The 16,235-nt window shown below is 41.2% G+C and overlaps 1 protein-coding gene across 1 annotated transcript in view; it reads left to right on the forward strand.

Moving 5' to 3' along the window:
* The first annotated feature begins 48 nt into the window (after positions 1–48).
* LOC133983282 (eukaryotic translation initiation factor 3 subunit H) overlaps positions 49–16,235 on the forward strand; it is a 63,453-nt gene continuing 47,266 nt past the window's right edge. The window contains exons 1-2 of the mRNA XM_062422317.1: positions 49–187; positions 8,410–8,566. Coding sequence (XP_062278301.1) covers positions 83–187; positions 8,410–8,566 — 262 coding nt within the window. The 5' untranslated portion in view covers positions 49–82. The remainder of the gene's footprint in view (positions 188–8,409; positions 8,567–16,235) is intronic.

A 16,235-nucleotide genomic window follows, 5' to 3' on the forward strand; every position in this document is an offset into this window, starting at 1 on the left:
AAAGGACTCGCGTTTAACGGAAAAGGTCCGTCACAGAGAACCGTCCTCCCTTTTTCGTTTTTCCGCGTGTGTTGGCTTAACGATGGCTGCACGTAAAGACTCTGGCTCAGCAGCACCTACTGCCGTGATGGCTTCTACCAGCGGTACCTTGGACTCTCCCGTCAAACAGATCCAGATTGAGGGCCTGGTAAGTGACACTTTGATGAATTTGGGTGGCGGATGCGAGAGAAAGAGGCTCCCTAGTGTTACCAGATGTGAGCATCATCATGGCGGCGGGCAGATAATGTGAAGTGGTTTCTTGTACTGTTTTTAATACTTTTCCCAACTCTTATTATGTATTGTATGGTGTTTAATCCAGTATATTACTGAAAAAATACACCGACATAATAAATACATAAATACATGTGTTGTATTCGCTGTTTACAATCTCTACAACTATGCTCCAGGCTAATAACAGGCTAACACTGGACCGGTGGTGCGGTTTAAATAGTGACCGTGTTAACTGGTGACTTGCTGCTGTTGAAAACACGAACAAAACGCCTATATTTCCTTTTTAAAAGCCTTAAATCTCTTACATTGAATATTAAATATAGTGTATAGCTTCGTCTGGTCATGTTCTATCTTATCTTATAATTAAATGTCATCGCCAACAAGAAGAATTTACATTTATTCTCTTATTTTCCTGAATTTGAGCCTTTTTTAAATGCTAATGTTAGCTAGTTTGGGAGGGTTGCAGTATGACACTGATGAAGGGGCACAACTTAAACAGACGGTAGGCTGGTCAAACTGGGTGGCTAGTTAACACAATTACTAGCCACACACTGAACATACTGTATGTAGACAATGTTAAACTGGTTAATTGGTTGAATATAGACCACTTTCCAGTTGAGGGTAACTGTATAAAAACCCCAAGATCGGCTAAAGTTATAGCTGCTCGTAGGCTGCGCTTTGTTTTTTTACACATTGTGTTTGTTTGACGTTAAAGATTATATTTAAATATGCTTTAATATGCTTTAGATAACATTTTCTGTCTGATTTTTCCACTGTCAAGTTCAGTTACTTAGTCAAAAATGATAAAATAAAACTATCCTTTTCCAATCGTAAAAAACCCAAAAGATATGAATATGCTGTTTTTAAAAGGTTACTTCATTGGAAAGTCTGTTCTCAGTGTGTGTGTGCATTGTGTAAGCTGTCTATGATTGACTCCTAGTTAGTTGTAATGTCTCAAATCAGGCTTAAATGTTCATGCCTTAAATTTAGATATAATTTGTGCACAGAGCATTTTCACTGGCCTTGCACAGTGAGGGTCAAACACCCTAGTGGATTCACAATAAGCAAAACATTTAAGTAAAGAGGGGGGAATTTTTAAATAACACATGACTATAGCCCGCTTCAGTCTGCCTGTAGAGCACTAAGCAACTCTTGATTGTCACTAAATTTCTTTAAAAAATAAAGTTAATCAATGAGCACTTTCTCTGTAGTCTATTTTGTCAGTTTCCTTCCAGCTCACTGTGTTTGTAACACAATATATTTCACATTGTGGGGGATTTAGTGGCACTGTTGCCATGAAGTGTATCTGAAAGTGCATTTGGAACTTGTAAGCAAATACATCCCTGTTTACTTTTGTCTTTGGCTTTAGACTTTTTGGACACATAGATTTTAATATATTTTTAGGCAGTATTACCTTTTTAGCTTTTCTTGTGTCTTACTTTTTGTCTTTTTCTTACTAATCCTTGACCAATGATATTCAACAGCTGAACTGTGGCCCATTAGCTTTGATTCTGTAGTACCCCAGTATAAACAGCAGAGGACAAACTTGCCTCACTGCTGTGCTCTTGCTTTCTCCCTTCTCCTGCCCTGAACTGCACTGGACACAAAGCAGCTCATTTGCCTGGTGTGCCTGAGTGCAGTAGCAGGACTTTAACTTGCCAGCTGCTGCCTTCCTTTTATCTTGCTCATTAAAGTTGCCCTAGAGTCTCGGGCCCTAATTTCAAATCTAAATATTTCACCTCAATGTGTAATATTTAGGCCCTTAATGAGATTTTCTTAATTCATTCTCTCAGCCTTATCAACCAAACATTTTAATCGCAGCAGTTTAATTAAAAACAGTGGAGACTTGTTTAGTGTGTGACCTCATTTGGATGCATACTTTTGAAGGAAAGGTATCTTTTTCAGGTAGAGTTATGAACGTTTTTCACCTGAGTGCTTTGATATGCAGCAGTTGCTGTTGTGTTGCGTCATGACCTGTCTGTCAGAGGTTTAGCTCGAGGGTTGCCCACAGACAGCATCACCACTGCTGTGTAGTAGAATTGGTTTGTTTCCTCGCTTTTGAAGAGGTTTCAGCGGAGACGTTGCCGCACGAGTGGAGTGCTGCACTGTGACGAGTTCTATTAAACACCTACTGAGATCACACAATCGCCTGCATGTTTAAAAAGACTGCACACATTTATTCTGACACATGACATACATCAGTCACAGGCAGCAGTCACTTCCCATGTATTAAGGATCCACCAGAGCCCTTTGTAGAGGACGTTTTGGCATAGCGATGTGAGAACTCTGGGGGATAAAAAGGGAAGGGGAAAGTGTCAATCTCAGGTTAATTTTAACATTTCTTTCAGTAGTGGCAGACATTTTCTTGGGGTTTTTCCAGTGAGCGTATGAATGAATAAAACACTGTGCCAGAACAGTCTCCTGTTCCCCCTGAGACCTTTCCACTTGCCTCAGGTTTCTCAAACCGAGCCTCGTCAGGAAGATGTTTCACACCACATGATGTGACACTGATTAGCTGTATTGTACACAGACACAAGAGATGACTGTCCAGTGTAGAAATATTTTTTCCCATCTGTCCAGAACATGCACTGTGTTTGCCCTATCAGCTTTTTTTTAATAATACAGAACCAGATGTTAATGTTTGCTTGGTTGATTTGGTGACACCTGTTGTTACAGCAACTGGTGTAGGGATGTCCCGATCCAGCTTTTTGCACTTCCGATCCGAAACCGATATTGTAGCTTTTAGCATAGGCCGATACCGGCCGATCCAAGCATGTATTAAAGATTAAAGATATTTACTTATTTTGTTGTTATACTCATGTTGAAAAGGGTTTTACTCTTAAGAACAACTATCCAACTTAATTAGGTTAGTTTGAATAATCCACAATGGTTGGTAATGAGAAGCTGACCTTTTTATTCTTAACAGGGTTAAATAAACACAAAATAGACAAAATAATAAATAGTCAATTAACCACACAAACTGAATTGGCATCAGTGCTCTGCTCTTGAACAACAAGAGTGTAAACCAAGGCTTAAAAAGCCATCAGTGCAAACAATATTGTAAACTGTATTAAAAAAGCAAAACACACAAAAAAGCTGAGAAGAAAATAAATAGTGGGATGCTGGACAGGTTGCGGATTTGGGGGGCAAAGCTGAAAAAAACTGGAATGGATTACCTACATCGGTGCGCTGGAAAACACGGACCGGAGTTTTGAAAACAAACTGGATCGGGAGTCCGGATCAGGATTTTCCCGTGCAGGCCGATCCGATATTGATATGCATTTTTTGCTAATATCGGCGGCCGATCCGATCCAAATATCGGATCAGGACATCCCTAAACTGGTGTATCTTATTTGAGTTATTAGAGCTAGACTGTCTATATTAGCTTGTTGCAATATATCAGTGATTGATCTGGTTACTGGTCATAATCCTCAAAATATAGTATTAAGATTGGTTTCCTTTAGTTTGATCCGTCATTGTTTCTCTTTTGTAACCTCACATATATTGATGAAGTACTGTCCTCAAACATCCAGTACTGGTCATTCTATCATGTTTACAGCACAGCCAAACAAATGTGCATGGCTTTAATGAAAATTTCCAGTCAAGAGAAATTGCAGCAACAATACGACTTGATGTAGCACGCAGTGCCAGTTGTTTTCCACACAACAGCAGAGTGCAGTGAAGTGCAGACAAATTGAAGGTGTGCAGCCTGTCGCCTGCAGCTCTTCATCTAACAGCTCACTGTGGCTGCTCCTTATTGTTCCCTTACTATATGAAAAGAAAAAAAACACTTCAGATATGAGGCGGGAAAAAAACAGAAACCTACTGACTTGTTTTGCATTTCCTGTGACTGCTGCACAATAAAAGCCACCCAGAGTTGTCAGCTGAATGTTTTAATGAGAAGCGGCAGCAGTAGGAAACGTTGGGTTTGCATCAGCAGTAACTTAACATAAATCATTATGCGTTAGGGAAGTGAACAGAGGCTGATATCAATGAGATAAAAATAACACTGCTAATGCTGGATTACACGCAGGCATTGTTTCCTGTGAATCCCTTTATTCATCTGCAGGCAATTTGAATGCAGTCCATGAATGGCAGACTCCGACACTAACAATGAAGATGAATTTATAGGGAGGTAATTACAGAATGTATATAACCGTAAATAGTATCAAAAGAGGGTTTGACTTCATGAACATTTTATGTGGTGTGGCAGTCTTGGAGTCAGTGGGTTTATGTGCACTTAAGTAACCTGGTTAGAAAAACCAGGTTATACAAGACAGGTTAGGACCCACATTTAACTGCACTGTTGTAACCTGGTATACCTTCAGCATTCATAGTGTGAAAGTGTGCGAATTGAACGAATAGTCACACATTCAGAGGTTGAAGATGTCTTTTTGTATGAGACGTGCGAGTCCTCTAATAATGTTTAGTGTGAGAATTACTGCTGCAAATGAAATATAGTAGCAGGCAGCTATTAAAGAGCGAAGCGAGCAGAGCTGGGAATCTCTCCAGTGTGAATATAATCTCTGTGTGCAGGCGTTGTCGTTAAAACTCACTTATATATTATTTCTTTCCTCGCGTTGCCATAAAGCCTGAGCCGTCGGTTAGGTTGTTGCCAGGGTCGCTGTCATATTTCAGCGTCTGACTACTTCGCACTACAAATCAGACTCAGCCCAACAACAACTAAAAAAACAAACTCAAACACGTTTTTAAAAAAGATCTCAGGCCAGCAAACGAAAACACACTGAGCGAAGTTAGAACCCGCCGTGGTACTCATGCCAAACTCGACCCTACAGACAGCCCCCCCCTCCTGCCATGCAGTGCCAACGTGTCTCTGTCAAGTATATTACAGGCGGCGTCGAGTGTAGAGCGCGCCTCCACATCGACGGCGTGAGAAAGAAAAACTCATTACGAGATCGTCTCTCTCGCTGTACTTTCTCATAACTTGAGCTCTGTTGTGGCGGGAATATGAGCCCCCTTTTTGTGTGAGCGAGAGAAAAGATTTATGATAAGAATTAAAGGCAGCCAACGGGGGATTTGGACCGCAATTGATTTTGCACAATTCAATTTTAAGCCTGTTGATTTATAATACGCTGTCCACATATCAATCTTGGTGCCTCTCCACATGAGGTGAGCTCACTGGGCTAGCTAGCTGCTGTTGAGCTAGATCAATAAAGTTGTATTTGTGTGTGTGTCTGTGTGTGTGTGATAGAGAGAGAAGTGGGGAAAGTGCGTGCGGGCAAACTTGGAGCTTTCCAGGCTTTGCTTACAATACCTGATGGCATTTACTCAGCACCAGGAAGCAAGCACAACAAATCCACAGAACCCTCCATCCATCCTTCCTTCCTTTCTTCCTTTTTAGTGCCTGCTCTTCTTCAGCTCCCTTCTTCTTCAAAGCCTTTCTGTACATTTAGGAGCTTTTAGTAAAGTCCCGCTCAAATTTTGGCTTCATTTATTTGACCTTCTTGCAGTTGTTTTTTGTCCAATTGTCCATCTTTCACCTCCTCCTTTTTTCCCCCCACATGGCTGCTATTTAAGTGTGTGATGGTCAGATTGCCAAGAGTTAGATAGCTGAAAGCATTGTGTATCTGTGCTATCTGCTCTCACTGATGGAGGGGGACTAGAAAAGCTATTTGCTGGCAGAAAAAGGAGCCAAATGCTCAAAGGAGTGCAGGGACGCTGGAGGAAGGGGGGGTGGGTGCTGCCAGGAATTCACTCTCCTCATCCCACCCTGGTTTCCTTTGATCTCATTGGTTTACCTGTGTGCTCTTCCCACCCTTACCTGGTCCCTTCCTGCTCTCAGAATTTCCCTTTTCCTCCTCTCTCTCTCTTGCTCACATTTTCCTCTTTGCTCGCTCTCGTCTCGCCCCACTCCTTCATCTTCCCGACTTGAGTTCTCATTCTTACATTTTCTCACACTTTCTCCCTCTCTCCATCCATCTCCCCTCCCCTCCTCTGACCTATTGTTCAGACCTTCCTCCCCTCTCAGTCAGAGAAGCCAAGGCATGCAGGCAGGGAACACGATTTGTTTTTCTCCCCACTCCAACCCCGTATCGTCTCTCTTCTCGTGCCCCCAGCTCTTTTACTTGTTGCGTGACAGGTCCGCTGCTCCATTGAAATAAATCATCTCCGAGGACGGATGCAACTGTGTGCGTGCGTGTGTGAGAGAGCAAGACCAGTAAGGACTCCCTCATGGTGGTGATGGGTGCTTTGTTGTGAGCTTGGCTTCAGGACTGCCACCCCGCTCCTACATGCGTGCGTGTATGTGTGTATTATTAATGCCTCTGGCTGTGACCTGCCCACACTGTTATCAGCGTGATTTATGCGCTCCCCCTCCACACTATGCTTTCAGCTCCTTGTCCTGTTCCTGCTCATTTAGGCGCTTTGCCTTATTCTCTACTCTTTGGCTCCGCTGTGTTTGTGGGTTTTTTTGACGGTCAGTGTGGCTCATGATGGGTCTGTGTGTGTGTGTGTATGTGCATTTTTATGAATTGTGTGTCTGTGTGTGTAGAATTAAGCCATAGCCCTTCCCTGCAGTCCTTGGTGTCTGTGATGCAGCATTAGAGCTTAAACCAGCTCCTCAATCATGTGTGGGGGGCTCGTCCTATTGGCCCATTTTTATCTGGCATTAAAAATTAAACGCACACAATGATGCATGGACACTGTCCAGATGAGGCACGACGATGTGGGAAGTCCAAATATACCCTCTCACTGTATGAGGGTAGTATTTTTTCCTAAAATTTCACTAGATTGAGGTTTTATTCTTTCATATGAGCTGCCTCTTCCCTCTCCGGCACTCAAATTGCATGAATACTGACTGGCCTTGTACGCAGTCAAGATCAGTGATGCTTCAGTGTTGAAGCCTGCAGGTGATGCTTAGCACTCAACTTAACACTCAACCACTGCCAGCGATTGCCTGAATAACTTGTCCCAGAATCTCCTGTGAACACAACACAAAGGTTTTCGGCAGTTTTGTGTTTTTTTAACGTTAGAGACTCGGCGCCCAGCGAAGAGAGCAGATTTCCAGTGGAGGATTTATTATGTAATTTAGTATTGATGTAAGGGGTGTTTTTTAGTGATGTGCTAGATATGCCGGAGAAGTTGCGTGCCCATTTAACTTCAGCTACCGTCCCGCACAGATAGCTGCGGTGCTACTAGGCATCAGGCAACTGTGAGAAATGCTGCAAACTTGTGACTTAAGCATTGCATCCCAAAATTCACTCTCAAAAGATGCAGAGTAGGAGTATTGTGTAATAGGTTTTCTAGAGGGTGGAGGTGGTGATCCAGCTAAGGGGAGGGATGAACACCTGCACACTCGCACACATTTAAAAAAAAAAAAAAAGAAAAAAAATGTGAGAAATATAACAGTTTGAAATGCAGTGGAACAGTATTTATGTAACCTCGTCACATCCAGTCCATTCTTACAATCTATCAAATCCCCTACATGACTGTCCTGCTTGCTGCAGGGAGGAAAGACCTGGCTGAATGACACACGGCCATCTTTTTACATGTTTGTCATACCAACGACTTTTTCATAATTTGTATCAGCTCACAATAAACTTACTTAACCATTGATATTTTCATTATTTTATTTCTTCAGTATGTTGAAAAATATTGATCATTATAACCTTTCCTTATTAATTACAATATGTTCACAAATCACTGCACACAGTGTTTTTTTTAATCAAGTACTAACTCAACATTATAGTCCTACAATGCTCTCCCAGACATTAGAATACAATTTTAATACACACTGGAAGGAAATAGCTGATATATTTGGCTACATGTTTTCCCATTGGTATTAATTATACGGTTTAAAAACATAATGTGTGTTTAAAAAAAAAAAAAAAGAAAGAACATGGTGAGAACAGAGAAAGAAAAAAACACTTTTCTGTAGCAGGAGAGATGAGGAAAAGAAATCAAAGGATGATCAATTGCAGTAACAACAAGCAGCAGCCGCCACAAATTCACACAAAAAATATGCAAGATAAATAAATTAGCCGCAGTTCAGAAAATGAAATCATCTTCCATAAACTTTATTGAAAGGAGGGTAAAAGCCTACATTCCTTTGTCTCTTTCTCTGTTTTGTTGGTGTAAATCTAGGTGTTCTTTTTTTAAATTTATTTTATTTTTTTGCAGGTGGTCCTTAAGATTATCAAGCACTACCAGGAAGAGGGCCAAGGCAGCGAGGTGGTTCAGGGCGTCCTGCTGGGCCTGGTGGTCGAGGACCGGCTGGAGATCACCAACTGCTTCCCCTTCCCTCAGCACACCGAGGACGATGCAGACTTCGACGAAGGTAGAAACCAGAGTGCAGCAAGCGTTCCTTTCTGTTTATTCTATCGATCCTCTCCTGCAGCTGGAAAACGCTCACACCCCCGCTCACACACAAAATAACATCACAGCAGAGTCTGACATGAATACCTGTCAAGCACCAAATGTCAGTGAAAAACGAGTGGTCTTTAGCAACTGGGTCTCTTCTGACAGTGGCTGGTAAATTGATGAGCTGGTGATATTTGAGTGGTCCAGTAATAAAAAACAGGCTTTGGTGTTTGCTTGCAATCACACTTTGAAACTACTCTAAAAATCGCTTTTTAAACATTTTTTATCCTAAAGTTTTAAATTCACATGTAGGACCTGAGCCAATATGCTAAACTCAAGTGCCAAAATAACAAAATATTAACATAATAGGAATGTATTAGTAGGAATCTGAGTTAGCTTGTCTATTACAGGAAAACTGACAAGTTAATTTCAGTCATTGTGTCAGTCTAAATCAATAAAAAGTGATCACTGCTGCTTAAATCCTGCTTTAACTGATTGTAGAAATGCAGCCATACTGTGGCTCAGAACAAATGTTATCTCCAGTCCCGAACTACAAGTGTGACAGGAAACAATATAATACTAAACTGTGTATTAGTTCACACAGATGTCTTCCTGAGGGATAGGTTAGGGTTTGCCATTTTTAGCACACCAAAAATACCACAAGCCTTAAAGAAATAAACTATGGAGGCTGGGAGCCAAGGTTTGATCACATCAGCAACTCACTTAATGTCTGTGTGCGTTTCCTCTGAGCCGTGTGTGTGTGTGTGTGTGTGTGTGTGTGTGTGTGTGTGTGTGTGTGTGTGTGTGTGTGTGTGTGTGTGTGTGTGTGTGTGTGTGTGTGTGTGTGTGTGTGTGTGTGTGTGTGTGTGTGTGTGTGTGTGTGTGTGTGTGTGTGTGTGTGTGTGTGTGTGTGTGTGTGTGGTCCCAAGGCACAGCCTCGAGGACGACGCTGACTGTTAACTAAGCTAACTAGGTACTGGGTGTCCTACACTGTTAGCGGCAGGGTTGATATTTGAGGGCAGCGGCACAGAGATGGAACGGCTTCACTCTTTGTGTCACAGGTGGGCGGCGTGAACGTGCCCCGGGTTTGATTTCAGTCTTTATCCCCATATGCAAGCCCTCCCACCCCGTCCCCTCCTTCCTCTCATCAGCTTTTGTATCAAAGGATGCCACGTCCTATGACCTCAGCCCTCCCCCTATCAAGCCTTGTCATTACTCGCACCTTGTTAGCACGGCAAGATCCGCTACAAGCCAGTTTGAAAGATGGGAAGGAAAATCCCGCTCTAACAGGCCTCTGCCGCTAACGAGCAACTGTCAAAAATTCTGCAAGATACACAGGCGCCAATGGTGGCTAAAGGTTGTTAGTGTCAGGAACATCTCCCTCCCTGTGTGTGCATCGGCGGTGGGGAGTGTCTCAGCTTGTTGTGTTGTTGACTTTTGATGCTCTGGCTTTTCCATCTGTCACTCCCTGTAAGTTAACAAGGGCTTCAGTGAGGAGCACCGTACTACGAACCTTTTGGGAAATTTTACGTAGTTACAACAGAATCCCTCTCAACAGGGCTTTTGATCCACCTGCGAGAAGGTGTCAGACTTCAGGTTATCTGTCAGTGTGGAATTACATTCAAATGGAAATGTGTTGGGAGTGGTTCATGTTGGGTTTTTACTGGCGGTTGTCGAAATGATTTCGGATCGAGAGTGTACAGTAAAATGTAGACGACTGCAGACTACAGAAGGATCTATCTCTGCTCACAAAATGTATTCGAAGACAGAATTTTATCCAGCAAATCACAGCTATGAAAGAACAACTTGAAGATATAAAATGATCACACTGACGAAACATGAAAAATGGATTTAAAGCCTGTACATTTGGTTCTTTTTTTTCCTCTTTCTTTTCATACTCCAGCCTGCATTTTCTACCCACGCACACAGCTGACCAGCCAAATCATTTTTCTCCGTCTCCCCCACCCTGTAGCTACTAATTGCTACTATGGGTGGGAAAGTTTGGGAATCTTTTGATTTGATTCTTATTCAATTCAATTCAAAACTGATTCTTGATGGATTGAATAGAAAAGGTGGGATTATTTTAAAGTGTCTTGGTCCAGTATACCATCAGCTGGTGTCCTTATTCCACATTTACAATATGACACAAAACTGGCAATTACAATCAATGCTCCCCAAACTGAGGGGGAGGCAGAGTGCTCTGCTGTGTTATAAACGTCATGCCTGCAGCAGTGGAGAGCAGCCTGCTCCATCAGCTTCAGAGGAAGTCATCACTGTCCAACATGCTGAGCGGGTGCAGGGTTGTTGATGTGAAACAGACTGAGAACAAAGTTATTTTCTTCACTACAGAGTTGGTTTTAAATTGTTAGTGCTGATTGCTGCTCTGTTAACGTTAGTCTCTGAGTGACGGTGTAGAACATTCACAGTATACTTTCTGTTCATCTCAGAGAGGCATTTTATTCATTAAATCCATCAACATCAAATTATCAACCAACATGAAAATCAATTTTGGACATTCGATTGAGAATCGTCCACATCGTGACGCATTTGAGAATCATTCCCACCCCCACCCCACCCCCCCACCCCACACCCCACACCCCTGAATGTTAGTTTCATGTCTTTACGCAGCATCTTTGTACTTACTCTCTGAGACATTGATATTCTGCTGAAGCTCCAGAGCCCACCTGCTACACGAATGCCAAGAGGCTACGAGTGTGTATCTATCCCTCCCAAATGATGCAGTTCTTGTCATGGTAAATAATGCATCAACCTGATACAAAATAGATACAATGTCATTCATTGGCTAAAAACCACAAGGGATTAATACCATGCTAATAATGACAAACAATGGGAATTGATACTCTTCAGTAACACACTGCTGACAGGCTGTTACAGAGTCACCTGCCTAAATCCAGTCATTTCAATAACACTAGATGAGTGTCTGTTCTTGCAAATAAACTATCACTCAATTATTGCTTTAATGTAGGGGCCAGTGTGCTTTGGAAGTAGTTGTTCACACTTCGGTTTATTTGTACTAGAAGTAATGTTTCCATCAGCACTCTCATTTTGTACCAGGCTAGCTTTTATTCCTGGAAGTGGGTGGCCTGAAGTAGGTTTATGAAACCTAATGGGAGAGAGGCAGGTCACACAGAAACACACACACATACACAAACACACAAACACCAGAGGCACAGGAGCGCTGACAGTGAATTACTAGTGTTTTACAGTTGTATACATTTTTGATGAATTTCTCTCTCTGAATGTGGCTAGGACTGTTGTATCTTTAAGTGTTGTATCGATTCTGTGATTCATATCAGTTAATCTTTACACCTTCAGATAAAGATTGTTGTGTGTTGTGAGACTTTGGGTCAAAGCATGACTCAGCAGAGCAGCACGCGCCAGTGTAATAGCCAATCGTGCACCCTGGACACGTTTTGCTTACAAGGTCTGCATTTGTGGATATATCTGTCTGTTTTCTGTGTGTTTGTGCCTGAACAAATGTTGGTGTGTGTATATACCTGAATCATTTTACATTGACTCATTGCCTGGTCCTTCAAATCAAATTACTCCTCCAATCTATCCCTTAAGGAAAGATGGACAGAATTGGAAGCTGCAAGACTGTGTGTGTATGTGTGTTTGATAGCAAGCATGTCTGTGTGTGCGTATGTGTGTTTGAGAATGTGTGCTATACTGCTTTTTCATCAACAGGTGCCAGTGTGGAGCTGCACTTGCAGGACACACTGTCAGAGGCTACAGTATGAGTGAGACAAGGGGAGTAATAGAGCGCGAGCAGCAGAATCAGTCTCGGATAAAAATAAATAAATAAAAGAAAACCTTGGCTGAACACCAGTGCACCTATCTCCTCATGTCCTTGTGTGCTTGGTCCTTGCATCATTGACAAAATATATGGAGAGAGATGTAGGATTGCATGGGGTATTCTCAATGCATTTTGTGCACTGGATGCACGCAAATGGCATGTTAATAATGTGCTCAGGCCTTCCTCTTTTGTTGAGGCATCAGTGATAATACAAAGAAGAGGTATTCTGGTACAGAGAGATTATTGGTGAAAGGAAATTTACATCAGAGCTTGCAAGGCAGTAATTGTTACCCCTTCACTGCCCCCTGACACACACAAAAACCCATCCTCCACCTTAGTTTTAATGGTTCAAGAGAAGTTGTAAATATTTGTTACATAAGAGCAAAAAATGCTACTAGCATAGCACTCCAGTTCTTCAATGAGGGCTAAAGCTACATTAAGCAATACTGACAGTGACATTAAGTCTTTGAGTGAGAAGGTCATTAGTACTGCCAATCCCATTGAGAATCAAGACTTAACTCTACACTATCATGGTGCCAGTCTTTTAAAGTTGGCTCCCAGTGGATCTCTCCAACCTCTGCACACTGTCAACACTGGAGATGCAGGGATTAACCACGCTCTAAAACGTCACTGTAAAGGCTCAGCTTCACCCAGTGTTTGTGTTCACACTCTCAAAAAAGGAGACATTATGGCTATTTTTCTTTGAACAAGGGTTTTAATTCGAGAAAAAATTTAACAAAATGAGGCATTTGTTTTTAAAAAAGTCCATAGGGACGACCAAAACAAAGCTGGTGTACCAGCTTTAAATGGTTCAAGTACACAAAGTAACACATGCTGTTGCGAGAGCAACTCACTTTATTTATGTTTGGGGGGAGGGCTACATTAGATCACGGAAACGAGAAGTGTTCTGTTAATGACTGAGGGACCAACACTGAAGTGTTGTATTCACCAGATGCTTTAAATGGTCAGTGTGGGAGTATTTTGGATACATAAAGAATGGCTACAGGGTTGTTGAAGAAGACAGATATCCATTTTGTAAAACAAAGAAAAGTCTAAGCTAAAGAACGCAAATTTAATGAAACATTTTAGAGATCATCATCTGGCTATACATGCTCAAGTGAAGGTAATACACAAAGTATTAATACACTAAAACATTACTTTAATGGCAAGTTGCATAATGAGACATTGAGTTGGTAGAGAGTTCAATATAAATACTCACCAAAACACTATGTAATCTCTTCAAGGTCTTCAGTGTTTTTATTATTTTTACTAAAACTGCAAAACAAAACTAATGGACTAGATTTTGTATAATTGTATAATAATTGTATATATATGTATGTAAAATTGAAATAAATGAACAATTAACTAAATAAATAAGCATTGATGACAGTTGATGAGAAAAACACTTTAGTTTATTATCAACATTAGTTATATTTTCCCTTAGGTGATTAATGAGTTCATCTTCATCTTATTTTAATAATGATAATTAAAATATACAATATTTTAAATATTAGATATCAACTAAAGTCATTGCTGTAATGTCTCACAAAGTTTGTTCTGGCATGCTTTATTTATTTTCATTGTTCTTATTCCTGTTGCAGAATCCTTGGTGAAGTTTTTGTGTTATGCTCCCTATTGGAAAACAAAACAAGCTGGTAGTGTTGTGAAATAAATGAATGCATAATAATTGTGAAACCTTGATTTCTCCTCTGACTATAATGGTGCGATCAAAATCTATAATCACTGCAATTCTAGTCAAACACGTATCTTTGTTTATTGAAAATGTCTCTACACTAAAAGTTTTGACAGTGCGTAGGAGTGGATTCTTTTTCTTGTTTCATCTCTTGCATGTTATGTGATTCACCTGTCTGTTCTAATGCAGCTTTACCAAAAATGTTTTCAATTATACTTTATACTTTCACCGACCGCTATCATTAAAAAAAATACAACCAAACTAAACTAGGCAGCTGCTCGCGTCTCAAAAGCTCATACAAATGGATTGCACACTGCACAAAGCCCACTGCCCGGTCCCAAAAAGCAGAGGAGTGACGCACTATGAACTAAGCCAAGCTGTTTAGCAAGCCAAACAGATGTAGATATGTATTTATGTGGGGTTGTGCACCGGAATAAAAACTCCAGCGTATATGTAAAGTGCATCATTAAGTTAGTTCTTATCTCAAGGTATGATAACTGTATTAAGTATGTGATATATTTTGCTTAAAATCTTGACATAAATATTAGCAAACACTTACATTGTTTATCAGTTGGTTAAACAGCTGATGGAGTGTGGCTCGGTGCATTTCCCAGGCTTATAAAGCATGATTGATTTGCCTGTTTGACTCTTAAGGAGAGATTGTATCAAACGAACTGTTGCTCGGGACCATTTTTACTAAGTACATTAGATATGCAACCCGTGTCACTAGAATTCAGCAGCATGTGGAGGTATCCTGAAGGTAGAGCAAAATTAGCCCGCTCTTTCTTTCCCTTCACCCTCCACTACCCTCCCTTCCTCCCTCCCTCCTCCCCAGTCTTTTTTTTCTCCTGATTTTCTTTCTCTAACTCACTGCAGGTAAAAGGGCTGCCTCCGCCCTTCTCTCCAACCATTTCTCTTCTTTCTTCTATCACAATCACTGACTCTGCTTCTTTCCTTCGACACCTTGCATTTAGCCCTTCTTTTTAATATTTCTCTTCCTCCTTCTCTACCTTTTCTCTAGTATTGTCTGCCCTGACCATTGGAGGATTAATTAAGCAAAATACCATTGGAGGCAGGAATGATGTAAGCACCCAATCAATGTCCTGTCGGGATAATTATGTCCCAGAAATGATGCGTTCATTTTATCAAAATTATTGACTTAAATAGCCACGAACAGGTTTGTGTTCTGCTTTTTGGTAATAGAGCAGTGAATCGATGATGAATTAAATATGTGGAGTAATTACAGTATCTCTTTCCAGGGAATGCCTCCACTAGACTGAAGGTAACAATGCCAAAAAGACAGCAATGCTAGTAAAATGGAAAATTATAGATTTGAATTGAGACTACAATTCTCTCACATGAACCTAAATCCATTTTGCATGCATGTCTTATTTTAATATGGTATTCTATGTCCTCCCCTTAAAGTAGTTTATTACTCCACATTGCTTCCTTCTGGTTATCCTGCTGCCTCATGCCAAGCTACTAGCTCTCTGCCCAGCACAGGTGGTAGGGGCTGCCAAACCCCCCAGTCTGGGCTTCCTTCCGTCTTGCCTCAGATTGGCCCAGAAGATGGGAGCAGTTGTCTCACTGGTGAATCAAACAAGTTTTAAGGGCGCTTGCTTTGTGATGTGTCCTGATTCAGTAATTAGAGATGTGCTTTTTACGGGTAGGCTTCTTCCAACGCCAACACGCGATTCTTTTCTTAGCCAAGGAACGTTTCATTTGGACATATGACATGACAACATATAACAAGGTTTTAGCTGTTCCAGTCCTAATGAGACACTTCATTTAAAAAAAAAGAGCACGCAAAAGTGCTCTTGATGTACAAACAACCAGTAGTCATTAACGAGGCTGATTTTTGCTGATTGGCACCTTCTTTGCAGTTTATTTGTTGTTTATGTCACTCCCGCTGCCACTGTTTGAATTACTTAGCAAACCAATTAGCCACACAACTTCAGATTGAAGGGAATATGATTGGGCTGTGAGATGGAGAATATGCCTCTCTGTAAGGCAAGTATGGCTGCTGAGACTAAAACGCTTAAAGAAGTAGACTACAGCAGTTCCTTCTCTTTCCTTGGACATGGTTAGGGTTGGTTAGGGTTAACCCTTCTTAAATATAGACCATTGTAATCCTGA

This window comes from Scomber scombrus, chromosome 7 (genome assembly GCF_963691925.1).
Source record: "Scomber scombrus chromosome 7, fScoSco1.1, whole genome shotgun sequence".
Classification (NCBI taxonomy): domain Eukaryota; kingdom Metazoa; phylum Chordata; class Actinopteri; order Scombriformes; family Scombridae; genus Scomber; species Scomber scombrus.